Source organism: Lynx canadensis, chromosome F1 (assembly GCF_007474595.2).
Source record: "Lynx canadensis isolate LIC74 chromosome F1, mLynCan4.pri.v2, whole genome shotgun sequence".
In the NCBI taxonomy this organism is placed as follows: Eukaryota; Metazoa; Chordata; class Mammalia; order Carnivora; family Felidae; genus Lynx; species Lynx canadensis.
The window spans coordinates 58,395,199-58,421,265 of record NC_044319.2 but is presented as its reverse complement, the minus strand read 5'-3'; the positions used below and the strand labels follow the sequence as shown (position 1 = coordinate 58,421,265).

The following is a 26,067-nucleotide window of genomic DNA, read 5'->3' as shown; positions in this document are numbered from 1 at the left end:
TCATTCAGGCGGTACTACTGAGCATTTGTTCCAACTATCCCATTTTACCGATGGGGATGCTGATTATTTACCCAAGAGCATCTAAGTGGCTGTTCGCAGAACTGGTATAGGATCCGTGTTTCCTAACTCTAGTTCAGTCACAAATTATTTATTATTATTTCAAGTTTATTTATTTATTTTTAGAGAGAGAGGGTAGACGGGCAGAGAGAGAAGGAGAGACAGAACCCCAAGCAGGCTCTGCACTGTCAGCATGGACCCAACGCAGGGCTCTGTCCCACAAACTGAGAGACCATGACCTGAACTTAAATCAACAGTCAGACACTTAACCTACTGAGCCACCCCCCCGCCAGGTGCCCCGTAATTTTTTTTAACCCCAGTGGGACTGTAATCCTTTGGTTTGTATCTGAGTTGTTATTAAATATGAAAATCTCAGGGGTCCAAGTGTTTGGCCAGATCACTCCATGTTTTCGTTCCCTTTCCCTTTGCAGTGAGCTTGGTAGCTGACTTCTCAATGAGTTGGTCCGCTGATCTGTATTTGTAGGCACTGTTCTTTTTCAGAATTTATATCTCTTCCAGCAGGCAGAGTGTAGAATGAAAGTTAACAGCACAGGTCCCATGACCAGGCTGGCTGAGTTGGAAATCTGACTTGGCCACCTATTAGAAGCATGCACTTGAGCACATTAAATGCGGTGTGCCTCCGTTTTCTTATCCATGGAATGGGGAGGGCAAGGACACTTTCCTCGTGGAATTAATGGAGGATTAAATTAGATAATACATGTACAGGTGCTTTGAACAGTGCCAGACATATAATGACTAGCATTTATTAAAAACGTTTCATGATTATAATATCAAATACCCACAAATAATTCATCATTAGCTACTTGTGTCCAGGGGATACAGGAGTGCTATAATTCAGAAAAATGACACTGCCACTGGTACAATATAAATAGAAACAACTCTCCGTTGCTTCGTTGAAAGGTTTGAGACAACCCAGTGTTTCTGGTGGGGTGGATAGATACCTACATCGTATTTTTTTCTCAATCAGTGCCATCCTGGAAAATTATATACTATTTCTATGTAAGGAAATCTTACAAAATTAAGTCTTAGCAGAGACTCAGTTGTATACCCATTGTTGGAATATCAAGGACGTTTTAGAAAGGAGAAAACAGATCATCTACTAATCCCCCTGACCGGCCTAGTTTCATTTTTATATCTTCTCTTCATTCTTTACCCATATATGTGCATATTTTGCAGCATTTCTCGTATAGAAACTGAAATTCATTTTCCCTTTATATCGTGTGTCCTTTTGATTCCTGTATTACCATCAGATTTTCTTTTCATGTTGTAACATGTCTTATTTTATGGATGCCTCACGTTGTACTTAACTAATTTGCCTATTAATGAGGTTAAGGTTATCTCCAAATTTTCGGTATTATAAGAGAAACCTCTTAGGAGACTCCCTTGCCTGGAATCTTCTTCACCCCTGCCCCCACCTTGAGGAATGGTGGCTGGGGCCAGCTACCTTGGCTTTATGGTTCCCCCTCTACCATGATTCCCTTCCACTTGTCTATTCCTGTTTTTCTCTTGAGGATACAAGAGCGAACTACCTATCAAAGTTACTGATTTTTAGGGAGGTCTTTGTCCTCGATCGTAGGTCTCCCTGCACATTCCAGCTGCCTGTATGGCACCCGCACCCTAGAGGGATATGTTGTAAATCTTGGACTTCTGCTTTGGTGGGCAGAGCGAGGAAGTATCGAGGCACCACTCAGCACTATTAAAATGACAGAAGCGTTTGTGGACGTGAACGGTCCGGCAGGGCCAACCCTATGTTGTGTCATAAATATGAGTCACTCCCAGTTTCATGCTGCTGATAAGACACTTTGGAAGGGACATCATTACAATAACAGCACAAAGAGTTAGACTTTGGGAGATGCTGAGTGATACGTGTTTCTGTGTTCCTCCCTCCCCCTTTCTTTTTTTTTTTCTAATTTTTTTTTTTAACGTTTATTTATTTTTGAGACAGACAGAGAGCATGAACAGGGGAGGGGCAGAGAGAGAGGGAGACACAGAATCTGAAACCGGCTCCAGGCTCTGAGCTGTCAGCACAGAGCCCGACGCGGGGCTCGAACTCACGGACCGTGAGATCATGACCTGAGCCGAAGTCGGGCGCTCAACCGACTGAGCCACCCAGGAGCCCCCCTCCCTCCCCCCTTTCTTAAGCCCTGGGGTTTCAGGGCAGTGTTCAAGTCTTCTGAGCCCTGAAGCTGGTGCAGCCAAAAGAATGCATCAGAATGGAAAGACTATTCCCATTAGTTCTTTTTGCCAAATTGAGGTAAAATGCCCTTTAAATAGGAGCTAATTCTCCAACAGATAATTAGCTTGTCTTCCTTGATAAGGTATGTGAATTGGATTGCATTTATTATAATTAATCTTGCATATTATGTAAAGAGTGCATTCGCCTGCCCTTCTTAGGGGCCCTTTATTCCTACCTTGAGGGTGGCTGGCACCCCCCACCGCAACTCCAGTGAGAACTGAATGAATTGGAGGAATGCCAAAGTGATGGGCCGCTCTCCCTTATAAAAGCTGGGAGAAGCTGAATGTGGGGCACCACGATTAAGACACAGAACTTTCATATTAATATCGGCATCGTTTCCAAAATCGTTTCCAAAATCGTTTCCAACCCCCCCCCCCCAAAAAAAAACCCAAAACCAAAAAACAAACCGTGGAGAATGTTTTGGGGCCTGAGAATCTCATGCTACAAAGCTTCCTGAATAATTGCTTGAAATCGGTCTCCTGCTAGTGATATTCTTCTGGATTTACAGGACACAGCTTTTTCTAGGAAGTGAAGGGGGTGGGGGGGGGAACTGGTTTGGTAGACTTAGCTGGTGGCTGGGCAGTGACTCTGGGAGGTGGCCTGGGGTGAGGAGGGGCTGCTCAGTGACTCAAGAAGCCAAAACTCCTTCCTATGGTTTTTCTCCCCCTGCCCCCCTTTAGTCCCCAGCCATTCACACTTGCCCCTTGCAAGTGGCACTTCTTCATCTGGCCGCGCCGTGATTTTGGGCATCTCTCCCCATTGAAAGCTGTTGCCCACAGTCCCTTGATTTTGCCGTATGAAATGTACGTTGGGGGAACGCCTGGGTGGCTTGGTCAATTGAGCATCCAGCTCTTGATTTCGGCTAGGTCATGATCTCATAGTTGTGGGATTGAGTCCCGCATCACGCTCCTGGCAGAGTGTGGAGCCTGCTTGGGATTCTCTCTCTCCCTCTCTCTCTCTGTCCCTCCCCTGCTCGCTCGCTCTCTCTCTCTCTCTCTCTCTCTCTCTCAAAATGAATAAACATTTAAAAAACAATGAACACGTGTTGGGGAGACACGGGAGCATGGGAGTAGAAGAGCCCACTAGGGATGATCTATCCGAAAACCTCTCTACTCCAAGTTACGGTGGTTCTTTTTCTGAGAAAAGAGGGGCTCTTTCCTGTTCTGTGAAGCTGACCGACAGTGTGGCTTTTGGCATTTCAGATTTTAGTCATTTGCCACTGCCTCTACCTACGTGTGAGCATGTGCACATACATATTTGAGTTAACATTTATAAAAGGGGATGGGATGGCACCAAGCACTAACTCATTTAATGGAAATAACAACGGCTGTTTTCTCTGTCTGTGCTATCCACTACGGGAGCCATGAGTCCCATGTGGCTACTGAGCCTTTGAAATGGGGCTAGCCCAAACTGAGATGTGCTGCACGTGTAAAATAACACCGGGTTTCAAAGACGTCGTGTTAAGAAAAAAAGTAAAATATTCCATGAACTGTTTTAACATTGATTGCATGTTAAAATGATACGATTTGAGGCATGTTGAAGTAAGCAAAATGTATTGTTACGGTTAATTTCATCAGTTCCTCTTTACTTTTTTACATGCAGCTACTAGAAAAGAATTTTGTTACATAGTAGCCAGCATTACATTTCTTTTGAGTGGTGTTGATCACTGTATAACAGTAACAGTATTATCTGGATCTACTTCTTAGATGAGGAAACCGAGAGCCAGGTTAGGTCGATAGCCCAAAGTCACACAGCAGGAAGTCAAACTCAAGAGCCGTCTGACTCCAGGGCCTATGCTCTTCCCCACTAGTGAACTATACTATAGAGAACTTGTCTGGCTTTTGTCCTTGGTTCCTGGGTCATAACCTCTAATGGCAACCAAGCTTATGCTAATGAGATGGCTTATGCTAATGAGACAGCTTATGCTAATGGGATAGTTTTTGCTAGTGAGATGATTCACAATAGGGGTAGGCCATTGGAAAGACAAAGAATGCCATTAGAGGATGGGGGCTTTGTATTAGTTAGACCTCCTCCTGGTAAGAAAGGGGAGCTGGCAATTGAGTTCAGTCATGTGACCAAATGGTTCAATCAGTCAGGCCTATGTGATGAAACCCCAGCAAAAACTCTGAACACAAGAGCTCAGTTCAGCTTCCCGATTAATGAATGCGCTCATGTGTTTGGAGGGTGATGGGGTCCTCAGGGCATAGAAACTCCCGTGTTTAGGACCCTCCCAGACCTTGCTCTCTGTGTCTCTTCATTTGGCTGGTTCTTATTTGCATCCTTAGAATAAAACTGTAAGAGTAAGTATGGCATTTTTCCTGAGTCCTATGAGTCATCCTAGTGAATTATCCAACCTGGGGGGTTTGAGTGTGGGAGTCCCACAACTTTTGCCTATCGGTCAGAAGTGTGAGTGGCCTGGGACTCCCAAACTTACGGCTGGCATCTGAAGTGAGGGCAGTTTTGGGGGGGGACTATGCCCTTAACTTGTGGAATCTGTGCTGATTCTGTTGTTAGTGTCAGAGTTGTGCTGTAGCCTTACAAGAATAGACACCTTTCATCTGGATATATATTTTAGGGGCACAGTGCCTGGGAAAGCAAGGTTCCGTACCTTCACTTGCTGATCTCCCTAACCCCATTTCATGGGTGATGGTGGCTAGTTCCATTCTAGACATGCAGAATGACTCAGCCTTTGAGTCATTAACCACTAGCCAATGCTTTTGACCGCTAGGTTCAGCCCAGAGACGGGAGACGGGGAAGTCTCTGAGACCAGCACAACCAGTCCCCTCCAGCCTGCAGCTCGTAGGGTCCCCTCTGTGACTTCATTTCCCAGACAGCACCACTCGAGTGCTGGGGACATATGTACTGGCATCTTCTTGATTCTGGAGACTTTTAAATATTGATGTTGGGATGGAGATCCTTATAGGAAACTGATGTAGGTTGATGCTGTGAGTAAGGAGTGTTTTCCATGGCATGTTTTTTTTAACAGTTTGCATCGTCTAGAACCATACTTTTGTAGTCTGTGTTCTGCTACATCTCATAAATGCTGTGCTCAAATCAGCTGTTGTCTTTTCTTTGGAAACTTTTGTTTGGATTTTTAAGCCACGATCCCGTGTGTTTTATCTATTGATTTTTGTTTGGTTTCTCCTCCCCTGCCTAAAATAGACCCTGTCTCTTGCCTGTGGTCCTACTAACCATTACCCTTCTGGTCATACTCAGGCCTGGCCCCAGTCCTGCAAGGCCCTCTGAGGTCACCAGCTCCTGGAAAGTGGAATCCTGCAAGGGCATCTTGGGGCTGCCCTCAAAGGCACATTTCTAAGAAGAGACAAACTTAAACTCTGTATTGTTATATTGCAATGTATATGTATATATATATATATTGCCTATATATATTTCCTGTATATACATTCAGGCTTGAGGTTCGGGGAACAGGTTACTCTCAGGCACCTCTCCCTGCCGCTCTCAGCGACTGTGGGGGTGTCAGCCAGTCCTGGTTTCTAAAAGGGAAGTGGGTTCATCAGAAACAAGTAAAGAGGTACAGAAAGTTAGGCGTTCCATTCTCACTCCCTGCCCCTGAGCCTCTCACCTTCCAGAAGACCAGAGGCCCCTTGTCTGCCTTTCGAGAGCACCCACAATGTTATTCCTGGGAGAGATCCCCCCCCCCTTTTTTTAGGGAAGAGGAAGCTCCTATGTTTGAAGAAAAAGCTCTTGTGATGTAATCATGCTTTACAATGGCCTTAAGATTAAGTAACTTACCCAAAAGCACATGGTTAACGACAGGGGTAAGAGGAACCCAGAATTCCTGATTTTAGATCCAGCGTTGTCTCCCTTCAACAGGAAGCAGAAGAAATAGCCCCCAGGGGTGGTGAGAACTCTCTGTCTGCACCATCTATCTGTTCCTGCTCATTGTGCCCCAGTGGGAGGGCCAGTCTGTATGCTCAGTACCAGCCTCCAGCTCATATTCAGTGCTTAGTGAACGTGTGTAGAACTGAACGGGGGGCCCCTTCCACTGTCCCACGACGTCCCACAGGCTGCTGTGCCCTCCTGAGCCTTTTTTCCTCCTTTCCATCAATCTCCACTTCGTCTTTCTTTTTTCTTTTTTTTTTTTAATTTTTTTTTTCAACGTCTTTTATTTATTTTGGGACAGAGAGAGACAGAGCACGAACGGGGGAGGGGCAGAGAGAGAGGGAGACACAGAATCGGAAACAGGCTCCAGGCTCCGAGCCATCGGCCCAGAGCCTGACGCGGGGCTCGAACTCACGGACCGCGAGATCGTGACCTGAGCTGAAGTCGGACGCTTAACCGACTGCGCCACCCAGGCGCCCCTCTTTTTTCTTTTTTTTAATGTTTGTTTCTTTTTGAGAGAGAGAGAGAGTGAGAGCAGGGGAGGGGCAGAGAGCGAGGCAGACACAGAATCGGAAGCAGGCTCCAGGCTCTGAGCTGCCAGCACAGAGCCCGATGCAGGGCTCAAACTCACGGACCGTGAGATCATGACTGATCATGACCGACTGAGCCACCCAGGTGCCCCCGTCCTCTCTACTTCTCACCACTCAGAATGTCCAAGGGAGGGGCTTGGAGAGAGGAGAAAGCGTTAGAAGCCACCAGATATAAACTGTCTTGGGTCCCATCCCTCCCACGTCATAGCCGGTCCCCCGTAGGCTGTTCATCTCCAGGAGACTTGTTGGCCCTCCTTCCTAGCCAGAGAGTGACAAGATTTCTGTGTCCTCATGCTGAATTCACCTGTTTGGTCCTACACTGCCTTCCATGAGTCACAGCTTGATGGTGTCATTTCAGGTTACTCTTTAGTAGGTTCTTAAGATTTCTGCCGGTCCCTATGTTTTCTCTAATGTTCCTTTATCCTTCCTTCTTTGTCTCATTAGATTTATCTTCAGAGACATATGTCTGTTTTTTAATCCCTTGAATCCCTAACATTATGCTGAACCACACATAATAGGTGCTTGCCAACTAAACGGCCTTTTCTCATCTCAAGCCAAAGGTCATGTAATCTAGAAACATTTAATGAGCGTCTATACAAATCAGGTATTGCTCCAGGTGCTAAACAGTCAACCCCTTTATAATTTCTTTTCATAACTCCCAGTATTAGCTCATTAAGAGTCGCAGTAACTCCCTTGTTCCCCGTTGGCACTATTATTAGCCCCATTTGACAAATGAGGGAACTAGGGTACAAAAAGGGTAAGGCAGCTTTGCTAAGATCATACTAGAAAGTGGTGGAGGCAGCCTGAGCCCCGGCACAGTGAACTGTTAGGCTCTGTTTCCTCAAAAACAAACAGCATATGGACATTCTCGGGTGGGGGTGAGGGTGGGAGAAACTACATTTTACTAACAACAACCCACCGGCAAAGAAATAAGAAGCAACTTCAGATTGTGATAAGTGTTTTGAAGACAACAAAACTTTGAAACTGGATGATGTCACGAAAGAGTGCCATCAGAGGTCGGCGGTAAATTGGAGGCCGGGACGACCCCCGTGAGGAGATCACATCTGACCTGCGTTCTGAGCCACCTACGTGAGAAACGAGGGGAAGAGGGTTCCGGGAGGAGGGAACAGCGTGAGCTAAGGGAGGCAGACCCCCCAGGCCTGGCACACTCCGAGACCGCTGCCCTCGTCCTTGCCATCGTCCATCCATATCTGGTTTATGGAAGCTGTGTTGAAGTTACAGAGTGCCAGACCTTGGGGCACAGATTGTCCACACTCCCGACTTCATAGAAGTGGCAACAGGGGCCCCCAAGCTGGAACCCAGGATCACTTCAGCGCAGGAAGAAGGGCTGTGTTTCGCGCACTGGCCGTTGGGACTTCTGTCGCCCTGAGCAGTGGTGGGCATTGGCATCGCATTCAAGGGCGTGTGGCCGGGAAGTCCGATGGTGTCCCATGTGGAGGGCATCCCAGGCTGGCTCTCCATTGCACATGTCCCAGGTTGAACCGACCACTACTCGGCTGGCCCTCCACCGCGTCCCTATACCCTCCCAGCCCACCTCCTCAGAGATGTACTGGCCTCTTGGTTGTTTCCCCCTTAATTTCAGAAGGTGGTCCGCTAGGTGGAGACGTGCTAGCTTTTGACCTGGTGTGACCCCCTATCTCTCTCAGTGCTCCAATGAGGTCTTCCCTGGCTTCCGGCTGACCTTCCCAAGCTCAGCCCTCACTCTGTGATCTAACTGTTGGGCATGGGCGGCTGGGTGAATCCATTGCGAGTGGGGCTCACGCCCGCTCTTTCTGGCAGTTGATCGCTAATGCTCAGGCTTGCTGAGTATTCTTGCCAAATATAGAATTCGGCTCCGTGACTTGAGGAACTTGTTGCTATGCCTTTCGCGAACTGAAAACATTGGTTCTGTAAAACAATTCAGATTTTGATGTTGACATTTAATCTTTTCCCCTACCACTTCCTGAATTCCCTAAGCTAGAGCCTTTGACCTCCAGATCATATTAAAGCATCGTCATACAAGCTGTCCGGACACAGGCTTTCATTCAAAGCAAGCTAAGAGGCACACAGGATTTTTGGCCGGGCACTTCTTCCAAACACGATGATGGTGAACCCCCACCCCCACCCCTACCCCCCTGGGGCTTTATTTGTGTAACTTTGCCTTGCTTCCTGCCTTTCCTCCCCTCCTCTTGTCATGGATGTTTCCAGATGACCTTTTGTGAATGTAATTTCCAATGAGAATGTTTCACAGTAGAAATATGCTCTCCCTTGAGGCTCGTTCTTGATATTTCTAGAGATTTATTTAATTGGACTCTACCGAAATCCCATTGGGAAACATACTTTTGCTGTGAAGTTGTGATGTGTTTAATTTGGGGTCTTAGACAAATGTCGGTCCTCAGGGGAGGTGGACCGTTAAGCAGCCGTGTTCCTTATGTCCAGTGGGGTTGTTTAATGAATAGCTTCACTGGGCTTTCCTCTGTTTGTTTGTTTAGCAATGCTTCATTATTTAAACTTCTGCACTGAAAAGCAAAGAATGTTTTCCCTCTCTTCAGAGAATTAAACAATAATGGAGAGTATCTGGTTGAGCTCTTGGGAAAAATATGGCTTTGTGTTTTATAGCACTCTCCTATTAACATTCTTCCCTCTGCAGCCTTCCAGTATGATCTCATGGATTTTTTTTTCCCCTCCCTTAATCCGTCTTGATGGATTAACGGGTATTGAGCTTTTTAGGGAACGGAGAAGGTGGAGCCCTCGCATGGTATAGAGTAGCCTCCCAAATACACGGAAATTCTCCAGCTAAAAATGTTCTTTGGCCCCGGAGGATGTAGCACGGAGGGCATTGGGTCAATGCTGATCCGCAGGGAGGTCGGTGTCTTTGGGGAAGGAATGGGCTTCTCTGCTTGCAGCTGGTTCATGGAACTAAGGTTCTGGGAGGCTCCATGGACTTGCTTCTGATGGCTATGCTGGTTCTTTAGGCACCGTCTTCCTCCTGACCTTGGAACATTTCTGGCTCGATTTTAAGATCTTAAAATATAGTACCAACTTGGTTTGGCTCCCAGGGGCCAGGGTCTCAGGTAATTGATAGGTTTGGGTGTGGTTCTTCAAAAGTAGGAGTTATAATTTATATTTTTAAAAAGAAAGCCTTACTGGGAATTTAAAAGACTGTATTAGTCTGCAAAATACCACAGACAGAGTCACTTAAACAACAGAAGTGTATTTTCTTACGGTGCTAGAGGCTGGATGGAGGTCTGAGATCTGGGGGCCAGGATGGTCAGCTTCTGGTGAGGGTCCTCTTTTCCTGGCTTGCAGATGCTCGCTGTGTCCTCAGTGGTCACAAGAGAGTCACCAAGCTCTCCGGTGCCCCTTCTTACAAGAGCATTTAATCTCATCATGAGGACGGCACCTCCATAACCTCCTCTAAACCGAATTATCCCTCAAAGGCCCCATCTCCAAATACCACCATGCTGGGGGGTCGGGCTTCAGCATGTGAATTTGTGGGGTGGGGTAGGGGACACAATTCAATCCACAGTAGGTGCAAAAGATGTAGTTTGGGAACGAGAAGTCATGATTTGGGCCCAGGTTTTAGAGTATAGGTAAACTGCACCATCTGGTAAATTAATTTTTTTCCCTTTCTCTTTTGATCCCCTTTTCTTCTCAAACACATATTAATCCCCTATTACGGACTTCTGAACATTCAAGAGCTTCCCACTGAACTTAGAATAAAATCCTCGCTGCTGAATGTCCCTAAGAGGCCTTCTGCAGACTTCTTTGACCTCCACTGGTCACTCCCTCCCCCCATCCCTCCACCTGCTCATTAGGCTTTAAACATTGGGCTCCCTTGAGTCACCGCAGACCTAGCAAATGTCCTGCCCTTGCCAATGGTGTGGTTCTCCCTGCCTCGTCTGCCCTTCTGGGCCCCCTCCCCTCTACCCCTTTCCCAACCCAGCTAATGCCTTCTCATCCCCAGAGAGGCCCTCCCTGGACCCCGTCTAATTAGTTCCCTCTCCTAGCACCCGGGAACTGGAGGGCGCCCCATGCCCTCATCATAATTAATCATTACCTTTTTCCTTGTGTGTTTTAATGTTTATCCTCTATCTCTTCCCACTGGACCCTGACCTGTGGGCAGGGAGAGAGGTGGAGAGAGGGAAGGGGCATCTGTGGCACGTCTCTCCAATCCCAAAATGTTTGGGAGGGCTTGCTCTTAGATAAAAGAGATTATAAAAGTGAAACGTACGTAATATCTCTGGTGTGTCCGTTTAGAACAATCCAGAGACTTGAGCTGAGTGTTTGCGATGCGCCTTTCTCCCTGGGAACCGGTTGGTCTGTGCTGAGGCTTTGACACAGTTCAGGGCTGGACGGCCGGAGAAACGAGAAGGGAATCTGAACTTGCAAGTTTCCGGGGACATGGGGCTCGAACTTGGCTGTCCTCCTTCCTGTGCATTTCCCTCCGTATACCCAGCCTGTATTTTGATAGGCACAATTCTTTTTTCTTTTAGGTTTAGTTATTTACTATTTTGAGACAGAGAGCGCACAGGCGCGGCGATCAAGCGGGGGGAGGGGCGGAGAGAGAGGGAGAGAGAATATCCCAAGCAGGCTCCCCACTGTCAGCCCGGAGCCCAACGCGGGGCTCGAACTCACAAACCACGAGGTCGTGAACTGAGCCCATGCCGGACGGACGCTCAACAGACAGGCGCCCCGATAGCCACACTTCTCCGTGGAAAGCTATTCACTTGATTGGCTTCCAAAGCCCTGTCATGAAAAGAAGACAATCACTTTCACTCTCTTTCGTTGGCATTTTTGTCAGTGGGAGTGAAGCTCGATGTAGAGGCAGGCGAACTCCCCGTGAACATGAGATTCCACAGGCTGGTCTTCCCATGGTGCCAGAGAGGGCACCCGGACCCATCAGGCATGGCTGCTCAGACCAGTCCAGACCAGGCTGAAGGGTGAACAGAAGGCTTCTCCCAGCCCCTCAGGCAAAGGGATCGACCCCTAGGAGTCAATGAGGCCCACCCCTGCCTTCCAGATGGTTCTTCCGACAGAATGGGGAGAGTGAGTGTGAAGGTGGGGTTCTCCATTAACGGGGCCTCGCTATGTGGGGGTAGGGGGTAAGGGGGCCTGACCACTTTTCCCACCCTTACCCTGGATTCTTTAAAAATAGGTTTCAGGGGCGCCTGGGTGGCTCAGTCGGTTGAGCGTCTGACTCTTGACTTCAGCTCAGGTCATGATCTCACGATTCATGAGTTCGAGCCCTGCATCGGGCTCTGTGCTGCCAGTGCGGACCCTGCCTGGGATTCTCTCTCTCCCTCTCTCTCTCTCTCTCTCTCTCTGCCCCTCTCCCACGGGCTTGCTCTCTTTCTCAAAAGAAATAAATAAAGTTTTAAAACAGAATAAAGATAAAAATCGGTTTCAAAAATATTCTGTGGATTCATTGGCGGTCCAAGCAGAAACCAGTTCTGGGTAGAACCTCTCCCTCTCCTGTTTCCTTCCCCTGTTCTCCTGTCGGGTTTCTGAGAGAGGGAGGAGGTAGGGAGGGAGGCAGAGAGAGGGAGAGGAGAGAGAGAGGGAAAGAGAGAGCTGGCTGTGAGGGAGAGGGGCCCAAAGCTTGGTCTTCAAGTCCCAGGGACCCTGGCAGATACCTGAGGGGGGTCCCGGCTGCGGGAAGTCTGAAATCCTAGTTTGATTCCCACTCACTCCGAAAAGTCATCTGCTCGCTAAAATAACACAAAGCTGTTTAATTGTTGTCTTTGTGGAAAATTACATGACTGTCATCAGCTGTTGCTTCTGGCACTGCTTTCTGTTCTAATGTAAATAAATGAGGTAACAGATTTAAAGAAACAGGCTGTATTTACATACTTGTGAAGCGGCCTCCCAAACCAGCTGCTTGCGGTATTCAAGCACACACAAATGAGACTGGTGGTATCCTGATCTCTGGGTACCCGCGAAAGCCTTCAAGTTGGGGGTGGTAGGAAGGGGACATGAGAAGGGCGCCTCGCCTCCTGGGAGAAGGTGCCCCTTCGGTGCATTTGAGTGACTTCAGCGGGCTGAAGTGCAATCCCCAGCCCTTTTCTGACCGGTTCTGGAGCGAGGGCACGTGTCTACACCAGAGGCCACTTCCGAGCTGGGCGGTGTGGGGTGCTGGGGACACAGGGAGAATCTATTCAGCTTGGACAGAAACATGCGGGGATCAGCGTTTCTTGGAAGGTGTGCAACCAAAGCTTCGTCTTCAACGTTTAAAAAAAAAAAAAATTTAATGTTTATATTTGAGAGAGACAAAGTGCGAGCAAGGGAGGGGCACAGAGAGAGGGGGGACACAGAATCCGAAGCAGGCTCCAGGCTCCGAGCTGCCAGCACAGAGCCCGACACGGGGCTCGAACTCACGAACCGTGAGATCCTGACCTGAGCTGAAGTCAGACGCTTAACGGACTGAGCCACCCAGGCGCCCCTTCCTCTTCAGTTGTCGGAAGTCGCAGTTCCTCAGTCATTGGATCTTTCCGACTCCGTTCACTTTTTTTGAGGTAAATATTTAGGCAGGGATTTATTAAAAGTTCTTTCTGTTGAGGACATTACAAAGATTTTATCAATCAAAGAAGAGAGCAGCGTGTCTTAAAACATAAGAAAGAAGAGCCCCCAAGCAAATTATATACAGAAGTATCTAGAGATAAAAATGAAGCTAAGAGCTCGTTGCCAATTATACAAAGATTAGGAAGGAGCAAAAGTGGAATTTCGTTCTTGGTATATATTATAGTCAAGTATTAGCTTATTTGCAGAATGCTGGATTTTATAATCTACCAAGCTGTTTTGCTGGGAGCAATGGCATGTCATCTGAGGGGTACACAAATAAGTAAATTACCCGAGTTATAATGACTATACAAGCAATGTCTTGCCGGTAGATTATACATGTGTATATATGTACATATACGTGTGTGTGTGTGTGTGTGTGTATATCTCCAGAAAATTTGCCAGAAATGCATGTATTTTATGCCTGTTTCACAACCCTATATATCTCCCCCTCCCATTCTATTGAAATCTTAGAACATGAATAACTAAATATAATGAAGTTTCCAATGGAGACCACCAACCACAAGACCCGCCCCCGTTCTGCACGCCACTTCCTCCTGCGTTTGTCTAAGCTGGGGCCCAACAGCACTGAACATGACCTTTACAAGAGCAGAGCTGCAGGCCGGCAGCCCAGTGGCATCTTCCAGCACCCTTTCCCTTGGGACTTGCGCTGGAAGATGGTCTCCGATTCCCTCCGCGTACCTTTCTTCAAGGTCCCCCCTCCAGCTAAACCTACGACAGCTCTAGAGCAAGGAAACCCCCCCAACGTCTCCCCCCCCCCCGGAAGTGCTCCTCATCTTTGTCCCCTGCTGACAATTCTTCTCCAAATAGCCACAGGGTTTGAATACCTTCTTAAAGATACCAGGATGGATGTTTTACATACAGTTTCACTGAATCCCTACCACCCACCTGAACAGAAGTATTCCAGATTTATACTTATGGAAAACTCATCCAGGAGCACCCAGTAACGTTCACAAAGCCCCACAGCTGGCACACGACAGAGTCATTTTTCTGAATCAAGGCAAAGCTTTGCCCCTCTGCCTTGTATATCACAGATGGCCTTCTAGAGCTGGGTTTTAAGACATATCTGTAGATAACGTGTATCTCCTACCAAAGAGATCGGACAATAAACAAACAGATAAAAACAAAAACCCGTGAGGCAACATGTATCTATCTTTCTGGAACACTTAACGGTATTTACCCAAATAATCAATATGTACTCAGTTGGCGTCAAGATACTGATTTGTTAAGAATTTTAAGCTTAACGTACCTCTTGTGTATGTGTTGTGTTTTTTTTTTTTTTTCACACTTGGACATTTCACACGTAGGCGATGATGTGATAGGATTGTAGGGATCCTAGGGAGACTCATCTCTGACTCGTGGTCCCGGCCACCATGGCTGCTGGACCCAACCTCCTAAATCTCTCTCTTCCCTGGGTAACAAAAGTGTTTCTTAATCCCTTTGTGTCCTCGTCTACCTAGTGACACAGTGCTCTCACTTGACTCATCCTCTCTAAGATAGCCTCCCCACGTTGCCTGGGGACAGGATCATATGACAGCTTAGGTGACACCACCTGGCATTGAACTTGAAATCATTCCTACTATGAAATCCTCAGTTGTGTCTGTGGACTATGAAGACTGTTTCATGTGAAACAAGCCAGGGACAGTAACCTCTGTGGTTCTAGCTGGCATCCCCAATATTTCCCCTGTGAGGGTGGGTAATTTTGTGCCTCGAAAAGTATGAATTGACTGTGACTCCCGCTCTATGAGAGTTTCAGTGCTAGAAGCCTGACATCCACTCTGGTTTCTCCAAGCTTTGTTTCTTCCACAAGGATCCTTGTGTGTATAGAGTCTGGAGAGTCTGCTTCGATATACTGCAGTTTCCTTGGAGGACCCCCAAAATAGGATCCATTAGGGCCCATTTTACACCGATATCTTTCTCATTTGTCGTAATATCTAACTCATATAGCATCGTATCCATGTGAAGAGACCTATGAGATAGATGCTAGAGCTAACTACGTGGATGTGGACACCGAGGGGCAGGGACGTTACGTAACTTGCCCAAGGTAACATAGCTAGCTAGTGATGGCAGCCAGAGGTTTAAACCCAAGCAGCCTGGCTCCAGAGTCTGTGTTCTTAACCACGGTCATCAGAGCACCAGTTTGCTTTAAAAGACTCATCACCCAGTAAGGAAAAGTAGACAACAAAAAGGAGCGATCAGCATGCTGTCACTCTTCGAGAAGAGCTCCATTTTCATCCCCCTCCACCTTCCTTTGGGGGCTAATTCCATTTGCTGACCTTCAGTGAGGGTTTTCCTTCAATTTCTGGAAAGTGCTCACTTTCCGGCCTAGCATGAAACGAAAAAAGCGTGTGCGTGAAAGTGCTGTCCATCCCCAGAACAGGGAAATCTCTTGCTTGTAGATTCTGCATTTGGATGTGGTTCTTTAATTTGCCGCCCAGAGCCCTGCTTCTGAATCACATTACAGAAGGCTCCTCTGTTTCTAGGACGGCAATAGTCAACACGGCAACGGAACTGAAACAAATCTGCCTGGAGGTTTCCCACTCACGCTGGGATCCATTGCTTCAGCGGGACGGTCGCCTTGCTGTTGGGGGAAACCAAGGCGACCTGTATTCCTACATATTTTTCTCTAGGGGTTGGGTATGCTTGGTTGTTGCCATTCGGAATCAAAGTGCTGACCATGCTCATTTTGGCAGAGAACCTAGTTTTGCCGATAAGGTTTGAAATGTTTGCCCCCAGCAATGGTGCTCCTGCCTGGAAAATATTTGCACGGTAACTGCAAGCAATTGTGTGCGTAAGAAGGTCAAGATCGCTCAGCCCAGTGGGGACTGGGGAGGCGTGGGGGGGTGGGGGCAGGGATGGGTGTAGAGCACTTTTATTTAAAACACCATCCGCCTCTGGAAAAAATAAAATAAAACAAAACAGGAAGTCAAAAACTATGCAGTCGTTATTGGGAAAGCTAGGGCCAACAAATGAAATCAGATATATTTGTTTAGGCAGGATAGGGAGCTATTTGTTTTCTTTATGATAAAAGTATATTATTTCAGTGTTAAAACTGCTCAGATATGTTTGTCCCTGGTTCTTTTTAAGTAAAAATTTAAAAGGAAAAGCTCTGGAATATTAGCTTCCTGATTGTTGTTTAGGGTCTTCTTTTTTTTTTTTTTTAATTTATTATAATTTATTGTCAAATTGGCTACCTATAACACCCAGTGCTCATCCCAGTAGGGTCTTTATATTAAGAAATTTGGGGGAGGTGGCACCTGAGTGGCTGGGTCGGGTAAGAGTCCAACCTCGGCTCAGGTCATGATCTCGCAGTTCGTGGGTTCGAGCCCCGCGTTGGGCTCTGTGCTGACACCTCAGAACCTGGAGCCTGCTTCAGATTCAGTGTCCTCCCCTCTCTCTCTGCTCCCCCACCCCCCACTAGTGCTCTGTCTCTCAAAGATGAATAAACTTTTAAAAAATTAAAAAAAAATTTTTTTTAAAGACCTTTAAAATGGTAGTTTCCCAAAGTAATAGAAGTAGAAAAGTGCTCACCATGGATAGTTGTTTTCAAGTACTTTATTTTTACTAAGCAGTTTAATCCTCAAAACAGTAGTGTGAGGTACTCTTATTGCCCCTGTTTTCTATCTGGGGGATAGAAATTTGCTTGGGGTCCGGAAGCTAGTGTTGGCGGTGCTGGCGCTCAGACCCAAGGCGGCTGGCCTGAGGACCGACCACGCATGGCACTTAGAGTTCTCGCGAAATGCAGTGTAGACGATCAAAGGGAGATAAGGACAAGGAGGGTAATAATTGTGGGGTAAGAAGACATTACGTATCAGATGCCTGGCTATATATCAACATGCTTACCTAGGCTGCTCAGACCACGGCCCTGTGGGCAGGTGACATTACGTCCACTTTACAGATCAGTAAGCCGAAACTTAATGAGGGGCAGTGATTTGCATCAAGACTCTGATGGGGCAGAATCAACATCACACCCTGGGTCTGTCTGCCTCTGTGAACTGCTCTTAACCACCAGCCACTTTGTCTCTACTTTGCTTCTCAGTTATCCTGCTGTAATGTTCTTACGTAGTGAAGGGCCAACAGGATGGAATCAAAGCTCCTCACTAGGCGATCAGGCATTTCAGCCTCTAGTGATACATGGTAGCGTAGGGTCCGGGGAAGGTGGTTGGAAGAGAAAACCATATCAGCCTTAGTCTTCCCTCTCCTCCTTCCCCGGCTCCCAATTCCAATTCCCTAAGAGCAGAAAAACCATCCTCCCCGCAGACATCTCTCTGAAGAACCACCACGGTGAGATTCGACCCGTTCATCTTGCCTGAAGCTCCCTCCCAGGAGAGTTGTGTAACTGCGGATGTGCATGACCCGTAGGGGGACTGATGCTGGAGCTGGTCAGCAGACTGACGAGTGAACAGGAGGCGATTTCTTCGTGCCCCTCAATGAGAAGTCCCTTGTCCAACTAACGTATTTGAGCCCGTGGTATTTCCTTTTCTAGCCTCGTCATCTTCCAATATTCTATGAACGGAGTCCCCACATGGCTGCAACATACAACACACACGTAGTTTTGCACGTGAGCACCCCCTGTGAGTCGGAGCCTTCTGTGTCTGTCTGTCTCACATTCCCTCCTCCCCTCCCCCATGGGTTTTTTTCCCCCATTAGGCAAATGCAAGGCCCATGCCACCTGTTAGCATTACATCATTGGCTCTCCAGAACACAGTTGCACCAAAGGCCTTAAACAAAGTAGTTCTTCTTGTATTGTTTGTACTCAAAGAGCTGATATCATGCCAACTGATGTCATTGTATGTCTTTGTGTAACTGCTATGGCAACTGGGCAGGTGGGGAGCCTCCAGCTGATGTCATTGGGAAAGGAGGTATAGAGACAGAATTTTAAAAAGCTGTACGGTGCTTTTTTTCTGTGTGTGGGTTTTTTTTTTTTTTTTCTTTTTTGGCATGCGTTTTTTTTTTTTTTTAAACTAGCCGCTTTTAAGACCAATTACAGCTTGAGAACCCTAAATAAGAACAGAGAAAAGTCCCCTCCCCACCCCTTCGAGACTTCTTTTGAGTTTATTTGGTTCTTTCCTCTCATCTTAGATGAAAAAGTGTAACGACTGCCTTTTTCTTAAGGGGAAAAACAAAGTGAATTAGGTTCCCATCACAGAATCAGTGTAAATCATTTACTTGGATTTTATGGAGGCAAAGCTGAGCGGATTTTAAAATAACTCTTTAAAGTCTCTTTCGTGGCATTTGTGTTGGTAACAGTGGGTGATTTCAATTTGCTTTTTTTTTTTTAAGTTGTCACTAGTGAAGTCTTTCTGGCTTTCCATTTCCTCTGTCTAGTTGACAAATAATCTCTTAGGGCCCAAACTTTTTAATCATGATTTCGTAGCGGAGTACGCTAATAATATGTAAGGGCAGAGTTTAATTCTAGAAATCCACCAAAATGAATACATAGCTCCTGTTTTTCTTTTTGAAAAGCAAAGATAGGTTTTGACACTTACAGATGAATGAAATGACCATAATATTACCCTCTTTGAATGATCTTTCTGTCATCACTGGGCCTTGATGAAAATATGACTTGGCCTGTTGTCACGCCTAGCTGTGTGTGTTTGGGGCAGGAACAACCTGAGACTGTCTAGGTTGTGGCCTGGAGATCCCTGCCCTAGTTGCCAAAGATGAGACTTGAAATGGAGGAGGGCATATGTTAGGTTCAGAAACTAGAGGACAGATAGACTTCCTGTGTTTATTTCAACACAACGGTATCCTGTTCACGCTTTGTGTTTCCTGCCTTATCTCCTGAAACTATCAAGACAGATGTAAGGCCTGTATTAGGAGGCATAAATGTCATGTTCTGGAGGCTTTCAGCTTCTAGGAGGTCTCTAACTTCCCCCTCCTTTTAAAAGGAAGGCCAGGGTATCTGGTTGTTGGATTAGAATGGGAGCCCACACGGCAGTAATCATATCAACTCAGGTTTCATAGCCCTTACACGTATATCATGTGATTCGACCGTTGTAACAATCCTTTGGGCTTAACCATGTGTGCGATGTATCTAACAAATATTAAAGGAAAAACTTAAACGATACTCTGCGATCCATAAATTTCCTAACTCAAATTCTTTTTTGCATGGTCCTTTAGCTTTTCATCACGTGTATGGTGAATGTTTTGGATTGGATCTGTTTCGCTTAACGTTAAACAGAAACATTTTCTTTGTTTTCAGATCCCTTTCACAACTTTCAATGGCTGCGTCACATTCCCTGGGATGAATATATTAACTTTTCCTTTTTTTTTTTTTTTTTCCCCTTTGGTAATTTGTTTTGGTTCTTGGCCTTTCCTATAAAACAATAATGCTGTGGTCAGTGTCTTGCCACATCTAGCTGGATATGTTTGGTTAGGTGATTTTCTTAAGATACATTCCCATAAGTGACGCTGCAGTTGTTGATGGGGACGTTTGCACACTTTGCCCGTGTGCATTCATTCCAGACCCCCAATCACGCTCAGGGGTAGATGCCGTTACCCTCAGTTTGCAGATAGGGAACCGAGGCACAGAGAGAGAAATTAACTTGCCTAAGTCACAGAGCCAAGAAGTTGTGTTACTGGGACAATAGCCAAGGGAATCCGGGCCTTCCAAGGTCCCTGTTCATAGCCACTTTCCCGTGTTGGGAGCAAACTTCTCATTCTGGGTGAGGTAAGCTTATGGAAGAGTGCAAGGCACGTGCCTCCAGTGCCCGGGGAGGTCGGCCATGCTTTCCCTGGCTCTCGAAGTACAAGGTTCTATGTAGGCCACTGAGCATATGGCTCTTTGAAGCAGATCAAATCTGCTGCTGATAAAATTGCCTGATGCTGCATGGAACTCTTTCCAGGGGAACATGCCACAGTTTGTAGAAAGAGCACATTCCCAAAGTACTGCCTGCCGTGGGATCATCTGAACTTGTCCTGGATCTCCAAAAGGACTCGCATTGTTGTTCTCTCTCTCTCTCTCTCTCTCTCTCAAGTTTATTTATTTTGAGAGAGAGGGAGAGAGAACATGGGCAGGGAAGGGACAGAGAGAGGGAGGAGAGAATCCCAAGCAGGCTCCCCACTCTCAGTGCAGAGCCCGGTGGGGGGCTTGAACCCACGAACCGTGAGATCGTGACCCAAGCCCAAATCAAGAGTCGACACCCAACCGGCTGAGCCACTGGGGACGCCCCCCGGGCTGGCACTTGGGGTCCGATTTTATTTTCTAAGAGGTGCCTAGGCAGCAAAGCATAGTTTATTTCCGGGGGGGGGGGGGGGTAGGTGGCACCGTCTTTCCGCCGGCTCCGAAGTTCTAGAAGTGGTCACTCTCACCTTCTGTGTGTCTGCTCTAGGTGGACTTAGCAGTTTTAAGCAGAACCATGAAAACCTCTGTGACAACTCCCTCCAGCTCCAGGAGTGCCGGGAGGTGGGGGGCGGCGCGTCTGCAGCGTCCAGCGTGCTACCTCAGTCTCTCCCCACCACCCCTGACATCGAGAACGCGGAGCTGACGCCCATCCTGCCTTTCCTGTTCCTCGGCAACGAGCAGGACGCTCAGGACCTGGACACGATGCAGCGGCTGAACATAGGCTACGTCATCAACGTCACCACTCACCTGCCCCTCTATCACTACGAGAAAGGCCTGTTCAACTACAAGCGGCTGCCGGCCACCGACAGCAATAAGCAGAACCTGCGGCAGTACTTCGAAGAGGCCTTCGAGTTCATTGGTAACTATCTCCCGCGGGGGCGGCTCACCTTCAGCCTTCCTTTCCCCCTCCAGCTTTCGCTTTGATAGCCAGTCCAAGGTTGATGCTTGGGCTGCAAAAAAAAAAAAAAAAAAAAAAAGGGCGGCTCAGAGGTGTTTTCAGGCCTCCCCCACCTGGACCAGCTAAAGTATTCTCCCAAGTCATGGCCCACGGAATGCATGGGAGCCCCTGGGATGGGTTGTAACGAATCGGTGATTCCCTTTGGTGGGGATCTGGTCAATCAGAAAGCCGCATCCTTGTGGTTCTCCAGGAAAAAGATGGTAGGGCTTCGCGTAGGTAGGTTCTGGCACGTCATTTCAAAAGAAGTAATGGGGAGGGAGGCATAGGAGGACAGAGCTGCTGCCATGGCCATCTGGTCTACCGTGGCTGTGGGCGCCTTGCGGGAAGTGAAGTGCGAGGAAAATGACACCGCCTCCAAACTCGCCCCCACCTCCCTTACCCTTGGTATAGCTTCTCTACATGAGGTTGAGGCACAGGTAGCATTTGCTGAAAGGCCGCTTCTGAAGAATGTTCTTCAGGAAAGCGGTGCTGTAGCGAGCATCCTCAGGTATCACATCGGTGCGGAGGAGAGGGAGGAGAGCGGAGGGATGGGTTGGTTTTTTTCCCCTTCTACTTGCTTTGTCTCAGTTCGTAGACATGGGGTAGCGGAAGCGTATGAACGTGTTAGCGACATGGTACTAGGTTTCGTGAGACAGCTTACCCCAAACCCGCTAAAGTAGGAAAGATCAGGTTGTGTAGCCTGAGCAGTTCCCAAGGAGGGGAATTCTAACCACAGCAGACTTTAGTCTCCAGAAGGAGGTAACCGCCAGCCTCACCCTGATCCCAACGGAACCTTCTGCTGCTCCCAGAGCCTCGAACTGTTTTAAGGCTCTAATGATCATTTGGGGGAATACCTAGCCCATAACCAACAATTTTTTTTCAAGTGACTCCAGCCTTCATTAACCACAACAAGGTGATTGAGTTCTTTCCCTAAATACTGTAGCAGGTTGTTACTGGCCTCTGTCCCAGGAAGAATGCACTCATGTTTGGCGATCCTTTTTCAGAAAAAAAAAAAAAAAAAAAAAAAAAAAAAGCCCTGGGTCTGATAGGTTTGCTGTGGATTTGGTGGTTCTGGCCACATCACCCAGCTGTTTTCCTGGCCGATTGTGCCTTCAATGCAGGACCATGGAATATGCAGTCTGGAAGGAAATTCTGAGTGGTCCCTGAACTCAGAAAAGTAAAGTAACTTCTCTAAGATTATAAGAATTTTAGTGGCCAAGAAAGGACCAGAACGCAAGGCTCTTGACTCTGAGGCAAGAGCCTTTCTACAATATGCTGGGGCGACGTTTCCACTGCTCAACTGGTTCCCGAATGGCAACACTTGTGGATGCAAAGGTGTCTTAGATATTTTATTCATGATATTCGAGTCAAACCTTGAGACCCGAGGAAGAAATGTATGTCACCAAGTTGACGAGGAACTTTCCGGTTGATATATGGTGTTATGACTGCAATTTTATCTGATTTAATTCCAGTTGGGGGAAGTTAAGAGATTGTTTCCCATTTAAGGAGTAGCATAAGACATGCTTGTTCCAACAGGATTTCAATCCAAGCACCTGCATTCCTTATAGGTTATTCAGGCTTATCTGATTTTCTAGAAGGAAAACAAAACAAATAACAACTAGCATTTAACCTGAAGAACAACTCAGCATCACAGCCTGCAGAGACACAATTTCATTTTTGTCCTTGTGTCATTAGATAAACTGAAATTGTGTAGTCTTGCTTTGGGGAAAACAGTAGGCTTTATAAACATAATAACATTCACTGAGAGTCTCATATAAACTAAGCAGAGTTTAGGGCTTCACGGTGCCAATTTATTTATTCCTGAATTGGGGGATATTATTCCCAGATTCCCTGAGCCTTGTTAGTTAGTATTATTCCCATTATGCAGACAGGAGGATTGAGGCTCTCGGGAGTTAGGTGATTCACACAAGGTGTTCATCTAGTGTGCCGTGAAACCGGTGGTCAAACCTAGCACTTTGCAGCTCATTTTCCTACAACCATGCTTCCCAGTCTTGGTGTGGAGGTGAATAAATAGCGTGTGCTGAGGACCAGAAACTAGAAAAGGGAGCTACTTTCTTCAGATACTGCCATCTAAGAGAAGTAAGCTTCATTCATAGACATTTAAGATGGAATTTTGTGTGAGGTTTCTTTTCGCAGTTCGCCGGAGGGTAACCCATAGAAGTGGTTTAAATTAGGGGAGCCGTGGCTGGCTCAATCAGAAGACCATGCCACTCTTGGTCTAGGGGTTATGAGTTCGAGCCCTATGTCAGGTGTAGAGATTACTTACATAAATAAATAAACTTTTTTTTTAAAAAAGTGGTTTAAGTTAGATCACTCCTCTTTACACCCCTCCCCTACTCCTCATCTAATTGATATCCCTTCAGAGAAACTTTCTTTGGGATGCCTTTTGGTCTAGAATTGTCATTAAGAATCCATGTAGGCAGTGCCCACAAAGCTATTCTCCCGAGCTTCTAATATATCTGAAAACTTACAAAGTATTGCTTCTTTCAATCGTTCTGGGTCCTGGACCATCACTAGAATTCCTCCATCTTGCTCCCCGTCGCCATGTTGGGACAGCATACATGGATGCGGGGAGGGCTTGGACAGTCACACGTAGGTGATGCCCCCTGTGCCCGAGCACTGCGACTCTTTAGCTACATTTGCAACAATAGACTTTTCTGGTAAGAAGCCGCACCTAGCAACTTTCTCGTTGCGTTCCGTTTCTTTGGCCTCGGAGTTTAGCAGGACGGAAACCTTCATCGATTTAACACCAGTTCCTACAGATCGATCCTATAATAGAAAGAAAGAAATGCAGGGCTTTTTTTTTTTTTTTTTTTTCCCTCTCTGTCACAGCTGGGACGGCCATTTTAACAACACTAGTGTTGAAAAGCGACACAACCTTGAGATCGGAATTAACATCCTTGATCCAAAGGGTCTCCTTCATCAGTGGCTTGCTTCCCGGGCAAGTTAACTGTGTTGTGACTCTGGCTGTAAGTAGGTTGTCACCACCTGTGATGTGAACGGTTCCTTGAAATGATTCTTTTACCTCGTCCTCTCTTTATTTATTGTTTTTTAAGTTTACGTATTTATTCCGAGAAAGAGAGCGCGCGCACAAGTGAGGGAGGGGCAGAGGGAGAGCAAGAGAGAGAATCCCAAGCAGGCTACATCCAGCGTGGGGCTGGAACCCACGAACTGTGAAGTCCTAACCCGAGCCGGAGTCGGACCCTTAACCCGCTGAGCCACTCGTTCTCTCTTTTAAGTGTAGACGTGTGGCATCTTATTCACGTTCATATTGCTGTCAGCCAGTTCTGGAGGTTGTGCCATAAACACACACAATTAACTAGCAAATTATAACTGAGCTCTAAAACCGCTGGAATTTATTCTTTTCTCGACAAAATATAGCCTTGTCACGTCTGGATAAAAGCTAATCTCTCTTTTCCCGTCTCTCCCTTCTTTCCTGCACCTGTCGCCTCCCTCCCTTTTCCCAGAGGAAGCTCACCAGTGTGGGAAGGGGCTTCTCATCCATTGCCAGGCGGGGGTGTCCCGGTCCGCCACCATCGTCATCGCGTACTTGATGAAGCACACTCGGATGACCATGACTGACGCTTATAAGTTTGTCAAAGGCAAACGGCCAATTATTTCCCCAAACCTTAACTTCATGGGGCAGTTACTGGAGTTTGAGGAAGACCTGAACAATGGTGTAACACCACGGATCCTTACGCCAAAGCTGATGGGTGTGGAAACGGTGGTGTGACAGAGGTCTGGATGGAAAGGATTACTGTTCTCCACTAGGAGACGAAGAGAAAGGAGGATGGATTCTGTCTTTTTCTCTCTTTTTCTTTCTTTCTTTCTTGTTTTTTTTTTTTTTTTTTAGATGGGGGTAACGTTTGTGAATGGAAACAAAACTTGTTTAAAAACTCTTTATTTTTAACAAGTGTGAGAAGAATTTAACTTTTGATGCCCATTGAGATTTACTTCCCGTGAACTGACGAAGCAGGGAGGCTAAAGGAGTAATTTTTTTAAGCCAACAATAAAAATATAATAAAAGCTGTTTCTTCCCCCTTTTCCTTTTAAGCTATTTGTAGAGTTTATGATTAAATAGTCTGTGCAGGTTCATAGACCGAAGATACTACTACAATTGCAACAAATTAAAAAGAACCAAAAGGAAGCGGCAGAAAAAGACATCGAATCACAAAGGCCCGACATCTGTCTGGGTCATCCACGCAGAAAACAAACACCCAATCAAACCAAGCCCAGGCGTGCTCACTGGTGCAAAGAGAAAAATCAGGGCAACTTAAGTGGTCTAAGAACCCTTCACATTCTTTAAAGAGACAAAAGATACTGTTGATTTTGTGTGTTTCATACTCTGGATTATTTCCCCCCCCACCTTGGGTTTAAGAGATTTTTTGAAATAGCAAGGGACTGACCATGTTACCATAAGCCTTTACTGGCTTCTCGTGCAATAATATGGGGTTTTGAGTGTGCAAACCAGTGAGAGCTGACAGCCAAATAATAGGCAAATAGTGTAAATTTGCCAGCTTGGAGATAGAAAGGAATTCAATAAAAATCAGTTACTTTCCTCCCCACCTTTTTTCCTTTATTATTATTATTATTATTATCATTTTTTGGATTTGATTCTGATTACAGTGCCATAAACCTTGTTACATATGTATATCAGAATGTAAAAAAAAAAAAAAAAGACAAAAATTTATTTAAAAATATTTTTCGCAAAAAAACAAAACAAAACAAACTTGATGTGTTTCTGTTGATTGTGTAAAAATTTATTTTCATTATATAAATGAAACTCATTTGGGGGTGTGTCTTTTTTCCTCAACTCAGGTTCAAGCATCTCTTACCTCCGGTACCTTGTGTATGTAACGTAATTTGGAAAGAAACACATGTTTTTATATGGGGAAAGAAAGATGAGGAAGGGAAAACATTCTGTGTTCTCAGGATG

At 46.4% G+C, this 26,067-nt stretch overlaps 1 protein-coding gene across 1 annotated transcript in view; it reads left to right on the top strand.

Moving 5' to 3' along the window:
* The window catches only part of DUSP10 (dual specificity phosphatase 10), a 39,707-nt gene extending 13,871 nt beyond the window's left edge, over positions 1-25,836 (top strand). The window contains exons 3-4 of the mRNA XM_030302663.1: positions 20,661-21,032; positions 24,599-25,836. Coding sequence (XP_030158523.1) covers positions 20,661-21,032; positions 24,599-24,864 — 638 coding nt within the window. The 3' untranslated portion in view covers positions 24,865-25,836. The remainder of the gene's footprint in view (positions 1-20,660; positions 21,033-24,598) is intronic.
* The last annotated feature ends 231 nt before the right edge of the window (positions 25,837-26,067 follow it).